This window comes from Hyla sarda, chromosome 5 (genome assembly GCF_029499605.1).
Source record: "Hyla sarda isolate aHylSar1 chromosome 5, aHylSar1.hap1, whole genome shotgun sequence".
Classification (NCBI taxonomy): domain Eukaryota; kingdom Metazoa; phylum Chordata; class Amphibia; order Anura; family Hylidae; genus Hyla; species Hyla sarda.
In genome coordinates this window covers 81,591,529-81,607,610 of record NC_079193.1, presented here as the reverse complement: position 1 = coordinate 81,607,610, position 16,082 = coordinate 81,591,529, and the positions used below count along the sequence as shown (strand labels likewise).

Genomic DNA, 16,082 nt, shown 5'->3' with positions numbered 1-16,082 from the left:
AGGTGGCAAGACACACTCTCTCTGTATGGTACAAGTGTTAAATCTTGTCCTCAAATATTTCTTGAAAAATTGTGATTGTGCTGGCCATGTGCAGGAAAGTTTGCTTTCTGTTTAGCCATTCTTATGTTTTTCAACATGCCCACCCTGCCAAAAGACCGGATCCACCAAAAAATGGTGGCCGTAGAAGCAGGTCGTCCTGTAAGACGACCTTCCGGAAAAACAAAAAAAGGAGTCACACTGCCGAAAGGAAGTGACAGAGATATGTCCGAACCGCCCTCTCCACAAACAGTTTGTGGAGCAAACTCCCTGGGATGAGAAGGGGCCGGACAAAAAGACGGCAAGACGATATCCTCATTGAGATGAAAAAGTCGAAACCATCTCAGGTAAAAAGGACGGACCTGGACGGAAAACAACTTGTCCTGGTATACAACCAGGAAGGCAGAAAGGCAGGAGAAAACTGCCAGCTCTGACACCCACCTAACAGAGGTAAGAGTAAGAAGGAACGCCACCTTCCAGGGAAGGAGGCGAAGAGGAATGTCCCTGAAAGGTTCAAAAGGAGCGCCTTGCAGGGCACCTAAGACCAAGCGTAAGCCCCAAGGGGGAGAAGGGGACCGAGAAGGAGGGGCAGTGTTTGCCACTCCCTGAAGCAGGTCTGGACATGAGAATTGAACACCAGAGGACGTTGAAAAGGAATGAAAAGGGCCGAACTTTGACCTAAAGGGAGCCGAGAGCCAACCCTTGGGCTAACCCTGACTGGAAAGGGAAAAGGGGTCGGGGAAGGAAAACCACGACCAGAGAAAAAAAAGGCTGACATTCACACCAATAAAAATAAGACAGCCAGGTATGGTGGTAAATCTTCGCAGAGGACGGCTTGCGAGCCCTCAGCATGGTGCAAATCACTTGGGAAGAGAAACCGCGGTCTCAACCTCTACGCCGTCAAAAGCCGAGACGTTAAATAGGGGTGGCACAGGGGACCTGAGATAGGAGGTCTGGGCGAGAGGGTAAGTCGTTGGGAGCCTGACCACGACGACGTACCACGCCCACCGTAGCCAGTCTGGGCCACGAGAATGGCGAGAACGCCCTCTGCCGTGAGTTTCCTCAGGACTCTGGAATGAGGGGAGGAAACAGATAAGGTAGTGCCAGGCCCGACTAAGAAATAGATAAGGTAGGGCAAAGCCCGACCAAGAGAGAGGAACGCTCCAGTTGTGGTTGGACGAGTAGAGGTCCACGCCTGGAGCGCCCTAGAAGTTGCAGGACACTGCAAACACCTCAGGATGTAGGGACCACTCGCCTTGGATGGCTGAGGATCAGCTGAGACAGACCACCTCCCAGTTGAGTATGTCCGGAATGAAGATTGCTGAGATGGTCGGAAACTTGAGTTCCGCCCAGAAGGGAATTTCCCGAAGAAGCAAGCAAAGATAGAATTGCCCTAGTCCCAGCATGTTGGTGGGGAGAAGGGCTTCTGGGGGGACCAAGGCCCCAGACCGCCGGTCCTTGAAAACACCTCCCCAGTCCAACAGACCGGCAGGAAGGAGAGCCCCTGAAAAGCAGGGGGAAACGAAGCCACCATAGAAGGGACCGACAAGACTGTCGAGAGAGAACGATCTTGCGGTCGAGAGACAAAGGGGACCTGTCCCACCGGCAGATAATCACCAGTTGAAAAGGTCGGTGATGAAACTGGGCGAAAGGCACGGCCTCCACGGTCGCCAGCAACAGACCCAGGACAGTCACGCAAAAGCAAATGGAAACTGGAGCAGGATGCCGAAGTTATCTGACTCCTGACAAGAGTCAGCCGAATGTCCGGCAGGGTAGAAAGCGGGCAGAGGCCACGTCGAACTGGAGCCCCAGGAGAGGTGTTGAACTTGTCACAATTAACCATCCAACCGAAGAAAAAACAAGGGTTGGAGGTTGAGACTAAGACTCCCCAGATTCTGGGCCCTGGTTGGAGCTCTGATCAGGAGGTCGTCCAAGTAAGGAATCACTGAAACAACTCTTGTCCGTAACAGGGTTATCACAGGCATCAGGTCCTTGGTAAGACCTAATGGGAGAGCCACAATAGAAAATGGCTGTCCGGGAACTGCAAAGCGGAAGTCCCGCTGATGACCGGGAAATATTGGAATGTGGAGGCAGGCATCCTTGATGTCCACCGAGGAAAGAAAAACTCCCCTTGAACCATGGACTCCAGCACCATTTGGAATGGTAAGCAGAAGATGCTGGTGGAGATGCTCGAGAACCAAGATTGGGCGAACCGAAACGCCCGTCTTGGGGACCACAAAGAGGTTGGAATAAAAAACCTTGAAAACGTTCCCCTGAAGGAACCGGGACAATTACTCCCTGGATGAAAGGGAACTGGAACGCGCCCCGAAATGACTCCGCTAGAGAGGAGGACAGGGGGGTCCGGGAAAGAAAAAAGCAGTCCGATGGAAAGGAGGCAAATTCGACCAACCACCCGAGAAAAGTCGGCGGATGGGGGCGACCCCTCAGGCCGAGGTAGGGCTACGGGTGCCTGATAGGGCCGCAAAACGTCCGGAACGGTTAGCAGACCTCCGAGATGGACGGGTCAGGAAGGAGGGAGCCCTCTTCCCGTGAAGGTACCATTGTTGGTACCAAAGGTCCGCAGGACCGGAAGGAGGAGGACTTCCGGTGGAAAGTGGTTCTGCAAGCCTTATCCAGATGTATAAGGAACTCTTTGCGCCTGTTGCCTCACTTCTTGAAGGCTGTGTCCGCATTCCAGGCTATAAGCCACATGGAGCGAAGGAGGGCTACCAGGTAGCACTGCGGCTGCGCATGGAAGCAGAACCCAGAAAATCTCCGGCGGAGGGGCATCGGAGAGCTAGTCTAGATAAATCCCCTGGAGGGATCCTGAATACTATCCTGGCGGAGTTGGGAGACCATACTGAAAGGGCATCTGACACCCAGGCAGAAGCAAAAGCAGGAAGAAAGGAAGAACCTGCTGTCTCAAACGCAAATTTTGACAAAGTCTCCACCTTCTTGTCCGCTGGATCCTTGAAGGCAGCCGCATTACCCAACAGCAGGACAGTCGCCTTAGAGAGGCGGGAGACCGGTAGATCCACAGTTGGAGAGGAGGTCCACCGAGCAATGAGGTCCTTTGCGAAGGGATACCGCGCTTGAACCTTCTTCGTTTCCTCAAACTTTTTGTCAGGGTGCCTTCAGGCGGACTCCAGCAGGGCATCAAATTCAGCGTGAGAACTGAAAGTCTTAGGTGCCGGTCGGGCACGAAGAAAGGAGACTCCTGGAGACACATCCGAAGTTCCTGGGTCCTTTAGCTGGAAGGTGTCTCATATGGCCGAAACCAATGAGTACACCACATCAGGCATATCCGTGCAGCCCTCTGAGTCGGAGGCTGAATCAGAAACCTCATCCACAAGTTCTTCCAGGTGAATGAGAACGAGGTGAGGGAGCCCTGGAAGAGGTCGGGCACAATGAAAGGCAACTTCTGGAGCCACGCCCGAAAATCCTGGGTCCTCTAGATGAAAGGTGTCTCTTATGGCCGAAACCAATGAGTTCACCGTGTCGGCAGAATCCGAGCGGTCCTCTGAGTCAGATGCCGATTCGGAAACCTCATCCACAAGCTCTCCAGGTGAATGGGAAAGCGTTGAGGTGGCCCTAGAAGAGGGAGAGACTGACCCGGTATGCGGCTCTGGAGAGCCAGAGCAGCGACTGCGGGAGCGTCCTCTGGAAGAGGGACGCTTTTGATAAGCTGAGGTAGCGGGGCGAGACCTATGATGGGAACCCCCGTACCTGTCCGAAGCCCCCGGAGATGATTCAGAGGAAACACCCCTATTACGCTTGCAAGAAGCATAGGGAGAAGGGGAGCGAGTCTCCCCGGAGGGCCGATGGAGGGAGGACCTCTCCAAGGCAGTCACCACAGAACGGGAGACCTGCGCCAAGTCGGATATAGACTATGAGAGGGAAGAAACCCAGGCTAGAGGGAAGGCCAAACCCACAGAGTCTGGTAGAACATCCGGGGTAGCAATAGCCAGGTGGTCTGGGGGAGCAGTGGTGCAGGCAGAACAAGTAGGTTCAGCAGAACCAGACATTTTTGTGATACAGCTATGTGTTTAGAGGAAGGAACAGTTCGGGGCAAGGACATAGTAATAAAAAAGAATGGTCTCACCCAAGTCTGTGTCCCTCAGGCTGCTGCTGTGAGAAGAAATCCAGCAGAGAGAGGGAGAGAAGAGAGCAAATGCTGGACCAATATCCAGAGGGGGCGTGCTAGTAACAAGGTCACTGTTGAATGGCCCTGCAACACCCTATGCGCACACAGCACTGATTGGAGGGTCTTCACGCCCTCCTGAAAAGCTTTGGCGGTCCTGGGTGGGCGGAGCTAAAGCGCACCAGGCCCCCTAAGTAATAATAGCACGATCCATGATGGCGCCCGCTCCCGGCCCCAAGCGCACATGCGAACGCATATGCGCCTCGGGGGAACGGAGCAGGCGAACGCCGTTGGCAGTTACACTGCCAAAGTGAAAGTAAAAACGGCGCTGTGCGGCCGGGCTGGAGGAGCGCCCGCAGTAATGAGAGACACGCCGCGGCTGCAGAAGCAGCCGCGTTATACAGTGCACCAAACACACACCTGCCCACACATATATGTGCCACTGCTCACCCCATAATAAAACTTTCCCCCATAGAAGGCAAAAAGGAGGGAAAAAAAATCCTCCTGGCCAGTCCCATTAGCCCCCATACAAAAAAGGTGGGCCACAAACTTGGGATCTACAGCTGTTGTGAATCTGGCACCTAAGGATAAAAGGGGAAATATACTCACCTTAGTCTGAAGAACTTACCTAATGAAGTCTTCAGTCATGAAGTCTTCAGCCAGCTTTTGTCCATTGCATCATGCCGGGCTTGAAAAGCGAGACGAGCAGGGAAAGGTGGTACACCAGACCCATGATGTAAACCCCAGGCACTGGCCGTTGGCGAGAGGGGGTTTACAGTACATCCACAATGTCTGTGCCCCCTCAATCGCAAATGGGGAAACAGTGAACGCTATGTTCCCGAGTCCCCACCTGAAAACAGGAAAATAAAAGGAAATAAGAAACTAAACGTCCCTGATCTAGAAAAATAAAGTTAGACCAGGTCTGGGGAAAACCCATACCAGTGTCCATCTCCTGCATACACTAAGCTTAAACTGATTACCTCAGGCTCTGTAGGTGGGTATATCATGCCTGGAGGTGCAGACTTTTTGGTTTCCATAGTGTCAAGTCTCCTAGCAACAACAGCATATACCCAAGGTCTGTGTCCCCCAATGGAGCCGATAGAGAACTTTTAATTTTGGAGCCAGTTTGACTTTCAGCTTAGGCACTGGCAGCTAATCAGACACATGCTCAGGTCTTTCTAAGAGCAAACAATATTTATCAGCAAGGACAACAGTGGAAATAGTGACATTATGCCACTGATGCTCTTTCTACAGCAAACGCTCACAGAGATGATTCAGCAAGGAGGGATGGAGGATCTGTCTGGCAGCAGTATGGATGTTGTTCTTGAGGAGGAGTTAGATGAGGAGGATGAAGAAGTGGGACCTGAAGAGGAGGATTTGGAGATGGAATCTGTCGAAGGGATAGGGGATGAGGAAACTACACAAGGTAAAAGTAATGATGATGATGGTGAAGACCAGGATTACAAACCTTGGCAGTATGGAACGAAGGTAGAGCACAGCCGGGCCCTCGGAAAAGCTAGCATGGGAAGCTGTATATTTTCTTGCTCGTACAAAGGCATATTAAAGTATTTGATGGAAAGAAGAGTATTGGATAGCTACATTCTTAGACCCTCGGTATAAAGCCAGAATGGGGAATTTATTTTTACCTTTCGAGGAGGAAGATACATTTGATTTTTATAGGGAGAAGCTACGCAGCCAGCTTGCATTGGCTTTCCAGCAACAAACCCCTGCAGAGCTGGGGTCCACTCTCCACACTGTCAATGCTCCAATCCCCTCTACCAGCACTACTCCTGCAAGAGGCAGGAGCAGCAGTGGCATTTTCACATTGGAGTACATGATGACAACATTTTTTCATCCGGTATTCCACCCTAACATAAACCGTCCTCAAAAAGACAGCACCTGAACAACCTGGTTGATGCATACCTAAGACTTCTGGGTCACCAGATTACACCACCTGCCAGAACTTTCTCAGTTTGCCATGGGTGTTCTGTCTTGTCTTGTCCACCCTCCAGTGTAGCAAGAACTAAGCAAACAAGATTGTCAGCCAGAAACATGGAAAAACTACCGTTTGTTAAAATGAATCAGGCATAGATCAGTAAAGAATTTAAGTTTCTGTGCCAGATGCCACTGATTTGACACAGTGCCACCAAACCTGCTGTCCACTGGCTACTACAACTTCCACCAGTCCACCACTGCCTGTTGGCCTGTCCGCTGACTACTACAACGCCAACCAGTGTGCCACTGCCTGCTGTCCACTACAAATCTCACCAGTCCTCCACTGCCTACTGAGCTGTCCACTGACTACTACAATTTCCACCAGCCTGCCACTGCCTACTACAACTCCCATCAGTCTGCCACTGCTTGATTGCTACCAAAACTCCCACCAGTCTGCCACTGCTTGACTGCTACCAAAACTCCCACCAGTTCACCACTGTCTGCTGGCTACTACAACTCCCACCAGTCCGCCACTGCCTGCTGGCTACTTCAACTCCCACCGATCCACCACTATCTGCTGTCTGGTCCACTGGCTACTCCAACTACAACCAGTCCACCACAGCCTGTTGTCTGCTGTCTTCAACTACTGCCAGTCCACCATTACCCTTGCTGCTGCTACTACCAACCAGGCCTGCTAATACACAACACATGATCCCTAAAAAAGGAATCATTTTTAGGCTATTCACACAAGCTATTTCTTCTTTACTATTTTGTGACACCAATCCTGTTGCAACTTTGGAACTCTCAGAAAAATCCAATGCATCTTCACTTGCCAGACTAAAAACCAGTTGCTACCTCCAAAAGGGATAATTTTTGGAAACACTTGGAAAAAGCCACGGCATCTTCCGATACCTCCATGTACATTTTAACACTGGCAGGCATCGGCCAAAAACCAGGGATACTTATCATGGGCTACCGCATGTCACCATAACTTAACTTTACTCTCATTGACAGCCTTTTAACCACTCTAAGACTACTTGAATACATTCCTAGGTGACCCTAGAAGTGATATACAGGGCTTTAGAGCTCTTAGGCAGTGTTATTTCATTGCTGATTCACAGAGAAGCTGTTCGCCGCAAACTTTTTTGGAAAGTTCTGCAAACCTGCCGAACTCTATTAACTTTCCAAGAAATTTCTGCTACAGTAGTTCTTCTACAGTTTAGGGGGTATATTCACATGACTATTCATTTTTTATATGGAAACCATGCTGATTTCCGCATCATAAACTATGCAATCTCACTTAAACAAAAACATCTTCCACTGACTGCAACAGAATAACAGTGAACTGTGCAATGATATGTAATATCTTTACGTGCACCATTACTCTGAAGCTCCAATTTAAAATCAATGAAAGCTTTAAAACTAGAATTACACATGTCCATTGTCCGGCTCAGTCGAAACTAGCTGCAACTGATACTACAACTGATGCAAGAAGAGCATCTGTTGGCATCAGTTGTTTAGGATCTGGTGCTAAATATTATGCATGCAAGTCTGGCAGCCACGGGGCGTGTTTCACCATCCGGCGTCCAGCTTGAAACACCAGATGAATGTGAACTGTTCCATTCAAATGAATGGGATCAGATCTCCAATCCGTTTCCCTCCGATGCATACCGAGGTGAAGCGCTGACAGACAACTGACATATACAAGGGCTGGTTCACATCACGTTTTCTCCCATACGGGAGCGCATACAGCAGGGGAGAGCTGAAACCTCGTGCTCCCGCATGCCTTTCTATGCTCTCCCGTATGTAATTCATTTCAATGAGCCGGCCGGAGTGAAACGTTCGGTCCAGTCGCCTCATTTTTGCGCCTTATGCGCTTTTTCCCCGGACCTAAAACTGTGGTTAACCACGGTTTTAGGTCCGGTTGTAAAAGCGCATACGGCGCAAAAATGAGCTTACCGGACCGAACGTTTCACTCCGGCCGGCTCATTGGAATTAATTACATACGGGAGCACATAGAAAGGCATGCAGGAGCGCAAGGTTTTAGCTCTCCCCTGCCGTATGCGCTCCCGTATGGGAGAAAACGTGATGTGAACCCAGCCTAAAAGAGGCCTAAGACAAGCCCCATAAACTGACTGTGGTTTATAGAAAAAGCTGCAGCACAACTCTGCATACAGACAAGGTTTGAGCTTCTGTGCATATGCCCTTTCTGTTACAGCTGAAGAGTGTACATTTTGTCCATAGAGGCTAATGTAATCAAGTTTATATATTTATTAACCTAAAATACTCTGTCTTCAAGGATCCTATACCCAGCAGCACTTTGCCTAACATAATATTACAAACAATGAAAGCACTACCATGAGACTTCTATACTAAATATGGAAGCATTTAGATACAAAGGGGAAATGCTTAAGGGGTACTCCGTGTTCGCTCCGGGTCTGATTATGGTCGACCGCAGGGCGGGTGGCGTGTGACGTCACGCCTCCGCCCCCGTGTGAAGTGACGCTCCGCCCCTCAATGCAAGCCTACGGGAGGGGGCGTGATAGCTATCACGCCCTCTCCCGTCGGCTTGCTTTGAGGGGCGGAGCGTGACATCACACGGGGGCGGAGGCGTGACGTCACACGCCGCCGGCCCTGCGGTCACCGGTAATCAGTCCCGGAGCGAACACCCGGAGCTGCGATCAGGCATCTTATCCCCTATCCTTTGGATAGGGTATAGGATGTTTAAGCACCGGAGAACCCCTTTAAAGGGACATTGTCACCTTGGAAATGCTGTGCAATCTATAGGAAGCATGTTATGGAGCAGGACAAGCTGAGTAAATTGTAATCTAATTTTTTGTGAAAACATTTAGAATGTTTTGTAGAGCCCATGCTCATTTTGGAGCTGCTAGTCCAGTGTGTACTCCTACTCTGTGACTGACAGGTTTCACTGTATAAGCATGCGTAGAGATAGCGGAAAAACGCTGAATGGGACCACCAACTGGGCATGTAAGCTCACATTAAAAATGGCTTTTAAATGTATGAGTCTTCTGCCCTAGAACAGGCTGAACATAGATTTCAAACTATTTCCATGGAGGCAGGTCCCTTTAAAGGGTTACTCCGCACTCCTAGACATCTTATCCCCTATCCAAAGGAAAGGGGATAAGATGTCAGATCGCCGGGGTCCCGCTGCTGGGTACCCCCGGGATTTCGGCTGCAGCACCCACCTGGACGGCTTCCACCTCACACCGGGAACACTGGAGGCTTCATATCCCGACCACAATGGCGGACGAGCGTGACGTCACGACTCCGCCCCGTGTGACGTCACGCCCCGCCCCCTCAATGCAAGTCTATGGGAGGTCCGTCACGCCCCCTCCAATAGACTTGCATTGAGGGGGCGGGGGTGTGATGTCACACGGGGCGGAGCCGTGATGTCACACTCGTCCGCCATTGTGGTCGGGATCCGAAGCCTCCAGCGTTCCCGGTGTGAGGTGTAAGCCGTCCAGGTGGTTGCTGCAGCCGAGATCCCGGGGGTCACCAGCAGCGGGACCCCGGCGATCTGACATCTTATCCCCTATCCTTTGGATAGGGGATAAGATGTCTAGGGGTGCAGAGTACCCCTTTAAGCATTACTCATTATAAACAGTTCAATAAGTTTCAAGGAGGTCATATTATTTAAGATAAAAATATTGTACTTACATATAAACTCAGTTTATTGTTGGCTTGAATATAGCCCAAGCTTTCGCCCGGATAGAAGGGAACCATGAGGTATACCACAGGATCGGACTGAGAAAAATGTGCAATAAAGTAAGTATATTTTTGGTATTTTCTCAAAAAAAACCTTGGTTAATAAATATATGCTATACCATTCAACCCATTTGTTGCAAGGACAATTTTTACAGCCACAAATAAAACCTGAAAGAAACATATTATACCCCCATACATTTTTGTAGACGCCTTTAATTTAGGCTAGGTGTGTGCAGAAGTTACATGGTCAATGATCCTATAGAATGCCAGGATTTATTTACCTTGCAAAAAAACAAGTAGAGAAGTTTCATAATCCCAGATTCCTCTTTCTGTTGCGACCAGGCCTTGTGATATTCTGACACCCTCATAATTACTTGTTCTTCTGTATCTGCACCTACGGAATAGCCCTAAAAAATATAATGACATAAATCAAGTATACACAGTGGAGACAGTTGTATACAGGAGACAACTTTATCAAAGTTAATAAAACAATATTACATGTATAATGATACTATTTCAGCGCTTAACGGGCTTGTCTAGAGAAATATTTTTACATTTAGAATATCAGCGCCGTTTCGGTGGTGCCACTCCATGCTTCCTGTTCTCCTCCCAGACACACAGGTTGTCATGTACAGCCCCCTAGACCGGGTGTACGGACATATCCACACCTCTTGGAAAAGAGTGCACGGACTAAAAAACACAAAAACCAACAGAATATTTTCTCTAATATTCTAACACTACGCATCCACCTTGGCACGTTCACTCCCGGCTCACTTGAGCACACTCTGCTTCCTTATGAGCCAGTGACACAACTCAAATACACACTGTTTATAGGTCCCCATGTCTTCTCTGCACACGTGACATTGGCTGTGACGGTTAAGGGGTACTCCGCTTCCACAACCACTTTCACTCACACCTATCACAATAGGCCCTAGAAATTAGCTACACACACCACAGAACCAGGCCATATGCAAAAAACACTGCCACCATCTATCAGTAGGCCGATAGAACACCTCCGTTCATACACAGCTTCTTACACTCTGCACTTTATGACACCAAAACTATGGTAAAGGCACGAGCCACACTTATACACTGATACAACTATATAAGCTATAGGGCTATAGGTTCGTTAGAGCACACAAGGCTACGCATTAAAGTTATGGCTTTAATGTACATAAAGGATACAGTACTTAATTACAATAAGAGTTAAAGAAATAGACATATAAAATGTGCAAAAACAGTTGTACAAAATAAAAGGAATAAAAATCAGAAGAGTTCCATATTTAACGTTGTTGAATAAAGTACTAATCAGAATGGGCTCCAAACTTGTAACCCTTAGATGGTGTTGGACCACTACTTTTAGGAGTGCAGCAGGGAGTTGGGTTAGGAGGGGTCTCCAGCTTCTTCTTAGATCAGCCCACAGGGAGGGCACATCATCCCACCTCCCAAATGTTCCAACTTCCTTTCAATCACAGATGATGATAGTCCATAAATCATAACTCTCATGGTACCCAAAGGATATTACACAGATGGGAGTACAATCATTGATCGGGTGACATCATAACGCACATTTTGACAGGACACATGAAGGGGTTATGACAGACACAAAGGCAAGGGTACATACAGCTTAATCAATGGATACGACAGGGTCATGTTTGCATTCTACAGACCCAATATTTGGGGATCATGTTCTGGGGAACATATAAACTATGGCTACTAAGGGGGGCCCTGGAAAACATTTCTACAACTGGGAGATATTTCACTATATGTAAACCTTGTGTTCAGGTTGGCACCAAACTGGCAGGATATGCACGATTAACCTAATCAGCACACCAGCTATCTACAGGCTCCTCACAGCTAGGTCCTAAGGGATATGTAAAAGTAACTAACAACAGGTAGTTACAGGAGAGTGAGAAAACGTATGGTGTTGGGGGGGGGGGGGGGGGGGGGGTTGAGACATGATTATACAGTAAAGGGTATACAGCCAAAGAAAAATCGCAGGTCAGGAGGATTTATGCAACTTCTTTTTTATTTTTTTTTATTTTTTTTAAGTATTTATTAATGTTTTGCACCTTAAATAACACAAAACCAACAAGGTTTACATCAATAACAAACCCCTTAGGGTCCCAGAGCCCAACGCCACCACCACAGGGGAGGCTCATATTTATACAGGCAAGCCACTAGCAATGAGACAGAAGCCTCAGGGACCCAACCAGGGAAAGCCCCCCCCCCCCCCAACCCAAGAAACAAAACACACTGTACGATACACTAGACCAACAAGCTGGAGAGTCAGCGGAGGCATCCAGCAGAAGCCAGGGGGTCCACACCTTGTCAAACTTCCCAGGGCATTTGCGACTAACATACAAAGCCTGGTACAACGAGACATATCTATTCACCTGATTCAGCCACCTAGATGGGGGGGGGGGGGGGAGAAGAAACATCCTTCCAGGACATCACCACTACCTTACGGGCACAAAATAGCAGAAAGCAAATTAACAAGCGTCTATGAGGACCAGAAACAATGTCATTAACGACTCCTAACAGGCATACCATAGGGGTAAGTATAAAGGGGAAGTGCAGATGATCTGCCAAGAACCCCACAACCTCCCTCCAAAACGAGGTAATGACAGGACAATCCCAGACAGCATGAAGAAAGGTACCAACCTCCAAAGAGCACAGGAAACACAGATCAGACTGAGACACACCAATAAGTTTCAGCTTAGCAGGAGTATAATACAGCCGCAGAACATATCTAGATTGGATCAACATGTCTCTGCTACTAACAACAGTAGAATAATAAGTACCCTCCACCTCCCGCCAATGGCATTCCATTAAATCCGGGACATCCTCCACCCAGTTTGGGAAGGCCCGTGAAAAGGGGCTAGGCCCCAGTGACTGAAGGAGAGCATAGGATTTAGTAAGAGGTTAAGAGAGGTCCATAGTGCCCAGGAGAAGCTCCATTTCAGAAAAATCCGGAGTAAATGTCAGGGAGACAAACTGTGCCTGAACCGCATGCCGTAACTGATAAAAGGCACTTCCAGGGATGCAAAAGCGTTCCTTCTTGTCCGCAAAGGATAAGAAAACTTGATCCTCAGCGAGCAGCTGGATCACAAATTTGACTTCATGAGAACCCCAGCAACCGGCCCCATGTAACCCATGTAGGTGAGGCAAATGTACATTCCCCCACAAGGGTGCTCTAGGAGAGACCAGAGGCTGCGGGAATCTACTCGACACCACAGACCAAACCTTAGCAACAGTCAGAAGGGGGAGAAAAAGCAGAGCGAGAGTGGCACCTGTACAATGAGTTAGTGAGAGCTTCATACAAACCCATAAGTGCCCCAGCCAGGGCGGTAGCAGAGTTCAACAAATCCAGGTCGATCCACCACGTTGCATAGACCAGTTGGTAGGCGAGAAAATAGTTATACACATCAGGGGCAGCTAGGCCACCATGTTGCTTCGGAGCCTGGAGAAGAGCCCAACCGAGTCTAGGAGGCTTTCCTTGCCAATAGAAGGACCCCAGAGCACCACAAAGCACCCTAAAATATTTCTTAGAGGGAACAACCGGGGCTAGATGAAAGAGATATAGGAATTTAGGGAGGTAAATCATTTTAAAGATATTAATTCTGCCAGCCAGGGAAAGAGGGAGGGAGGACCAGACATTCAACCGCTCAATGGTGGAGTATAACAGAGGATCTAAATTCAGGGAGATATAATCTGTCAGAGATGCTGTAACCTCCACCCCCAGATACCTGAATCGGAAGACTAACCGCACCCCAGACGGTAGAGAGGGAGGGAGAATCGTAGAGGAAAGTGACATCAATGAGGACTTAGCCCAGTTCACCCGTAGACCCGAGAGCGATCCAAACCGATCTAGAAGATCAATTAAGGACAGTAGAGAACCCTCTGCATCTGCCAGATACACTAACGTATAATCCGCATAAAGTGACACCTTCTCTAGAATTGAACCTCGGGAGATGCCACAGATAGTAGGGTCATTGCGGATGGCCGCTGCCAAAGGCTCAGCCACCAAAGCGAAAAGAAACGGAGAAAGCGGGCATCCCTGTCTGGTCCCACGACCCAGGATAAAGGAGGATGAGACATCCATGTTAGTGCGAACCCATGCCCTGGGAAAGTCATACAACCGAACCTAGGCACAGAAATGGGACCAAATCCAAAGGCACCCAAGACCTCCCATAAAAAAGGCCACCCCACCGAGTCAAAAGCCTTATAGATATCCAAACTAACTACCACGCCAGAAGGAAAACCCTCCCCCACAGCCGCTATATTGAGTTGAAGGCTCTTCAAATTCACATCAGTTGCCCTACCCGGCATAAAACACGTTTGGTCAGGAATGATGGAGGAGATAACACCATGCAGGCGGTTAGACAACATCTGAGCGAGGTGTTTAATATCCACATTTAAAAGAGAAATTGGCCTATAAAAATCGGGCAACAGAGGGTCTTTACCCGGCTTGGGAAGGAAAACTATCAACGCCTCTCTCATGGAATAAGGGAGAGACTCCTCCACAGACAATTGAGTGGAACAAATTAAGTAGTATAGGGGTCAAAGACTCCTCATTCATCCTGTACCAGTCTCCAACCATCCCATCTAGACCCAGGGTTTTCCCATGGGGAATATCAGGAATAGCCTGCCCAACTTCCTCAGCACTAAAGGGGGCATCTAGCACCTCCACCTCAGAGCTAATAAGCCGAGGGAGAGGTAGATCCTGTATGAAACACACAATTTCCCCCTGGAAGGGATTGGGAGGGGCCGAATACAAGGAAGAATAAAAGTCCCTAAAGACCGAATTAATCAATTGGGGGTCAGACACTACCAGCCCCCCCCCCCCCGTTCCTAATACAAGGGATAGAAGCCACAGGCCGGCGAGATCTCGCTAAATAAGCCAACAACTTCCCATTCTTATCCCCAAACTGAAAAAGAGCTGCTTCCCTATCTGCCAGGCGCAGCTGGACTATATCCTTCTGGACCACCAATAAGGACCGCTGAGCCTTGGCCCACGCCCGTTCATTATCAGGTGAGGGGTCCCTGATATATGCCGTCTCCAAATGCCCACTTCCTCCAGCAGGCTGCGTTCCATAGCTGACCTAATCTTCCGCTATAAAAGCACCCCGTATTGTAGCCTTATATGGACTAAAGGGTCCGGATGGGAAGCAGTATGTTCCCAATAAGCAGTATGGGTATCGTTTAGAGCCTCCCCTATCGCGTCAGCCTGTAACAAACCAGAGTGCATGCGCCGAACACGAGAAGGGGGACTAGGACATTGATTGAGGACTACTACTATCGCAGAGTGGTCTGAGATCCCCCTAGTGGTGTAGGAAACTTCTCTTACTGCCTGGAGCAGATCAACAGAAGCCAGGGCCAGATCAATGCAGGAGAAGGACCGATGGACTGAAGAATAAAAGGAAAAGGAAGTTGCATCCGGATACTTTAATCTCCAAAAATCTGTCAGACCCAACTTCAGACGCCAGGTGTTAAAGGAGGAGGAGCCAGGGTCTGGAGCAGTGGTGAGGTCGAGTTCAGCATCAGGAACCACATTAAAATCACCTACAAAAGGACAGGGTCAGAGGGAAAAGATAACAATTTGTTAGTAATTACGTCCAATATCGATACCTGAAACGGAGGAGGCACACAGACTGAGACAAAAACAAAGAATAAGGAGCCTATGGAACAATGTAAAATGACAAACCTGCCAAAATGATCGCAGGCCGTCTGAGAGACATGCAACGGCTAGGACTTGGCAACTAAAAACCCCTAGCATAATTGGAAAATGAGGCATGATAGCCCTGCGCTATCCATGCCCGTTTCAGGGCAAGTACCTTTTGGCCCGTAATATGAGTCTCTTGAAAACAGATGAGGTAAGGAGACTGAGGTTTCACAAAGTCTAGGCATAAGGCCCTTTTAAATGTGGAGTTAAGCCCCCTAACATTCCAGCTAACTACTTTAAGGGTCCCCATCCCAGAAGACATCCAAATGAACAAGCAGGAAGGAAGGAGGAAGGACCAGGACCCGGGACCACACACACCACATACACCCAACAGACAGACAGGGCACAAACATTGAACAGATGCAACAAAACAGAACCATAACAAACCCCCTGAACCCCTGTATAACACTAAACGGGACATAGAAAACAACTGCGCCCTAACACAGTGCAGACCTATACCCTAAATACAACTACAGCGGGTGTTGGCAAGACACCAAGTGAACCCAAACAGTAAATTAG

General features: G+C 48.8%; 1 protein-coding gene across 4 annotated transcripts in view; it reads right to left on the bottom strand.

The window, feature by feature from the left end:
• The window catches only part of STK31 (serine/threonine kinase 31), a 182,190-nt gene that overhangs the window by 41,044 nt on the left and 125,064 nt on the right, over window positions 1-16,082 (bottom strand). For all 4 annotated transcript variants that reach the window (XM_056519806.1, XM_056519807.1, XM_056519804.1 and 1 more), the window contains exons 19-20: window positions 10,120-10,245; window positions 9,791-9,877 (exon numbers count right to left, since the gene is read on the bottom strand). In XM_056519806.1, coding sequence (XP_056375781.1) covers window positions 9,791-9,877; window positions 10,120-10,245 — 213 coding nt within the window. The remainder of the gene's footprint in view (window positions 1-9,790; window positions 9,878-10,119; window positions 10,246-16,082) is intronic.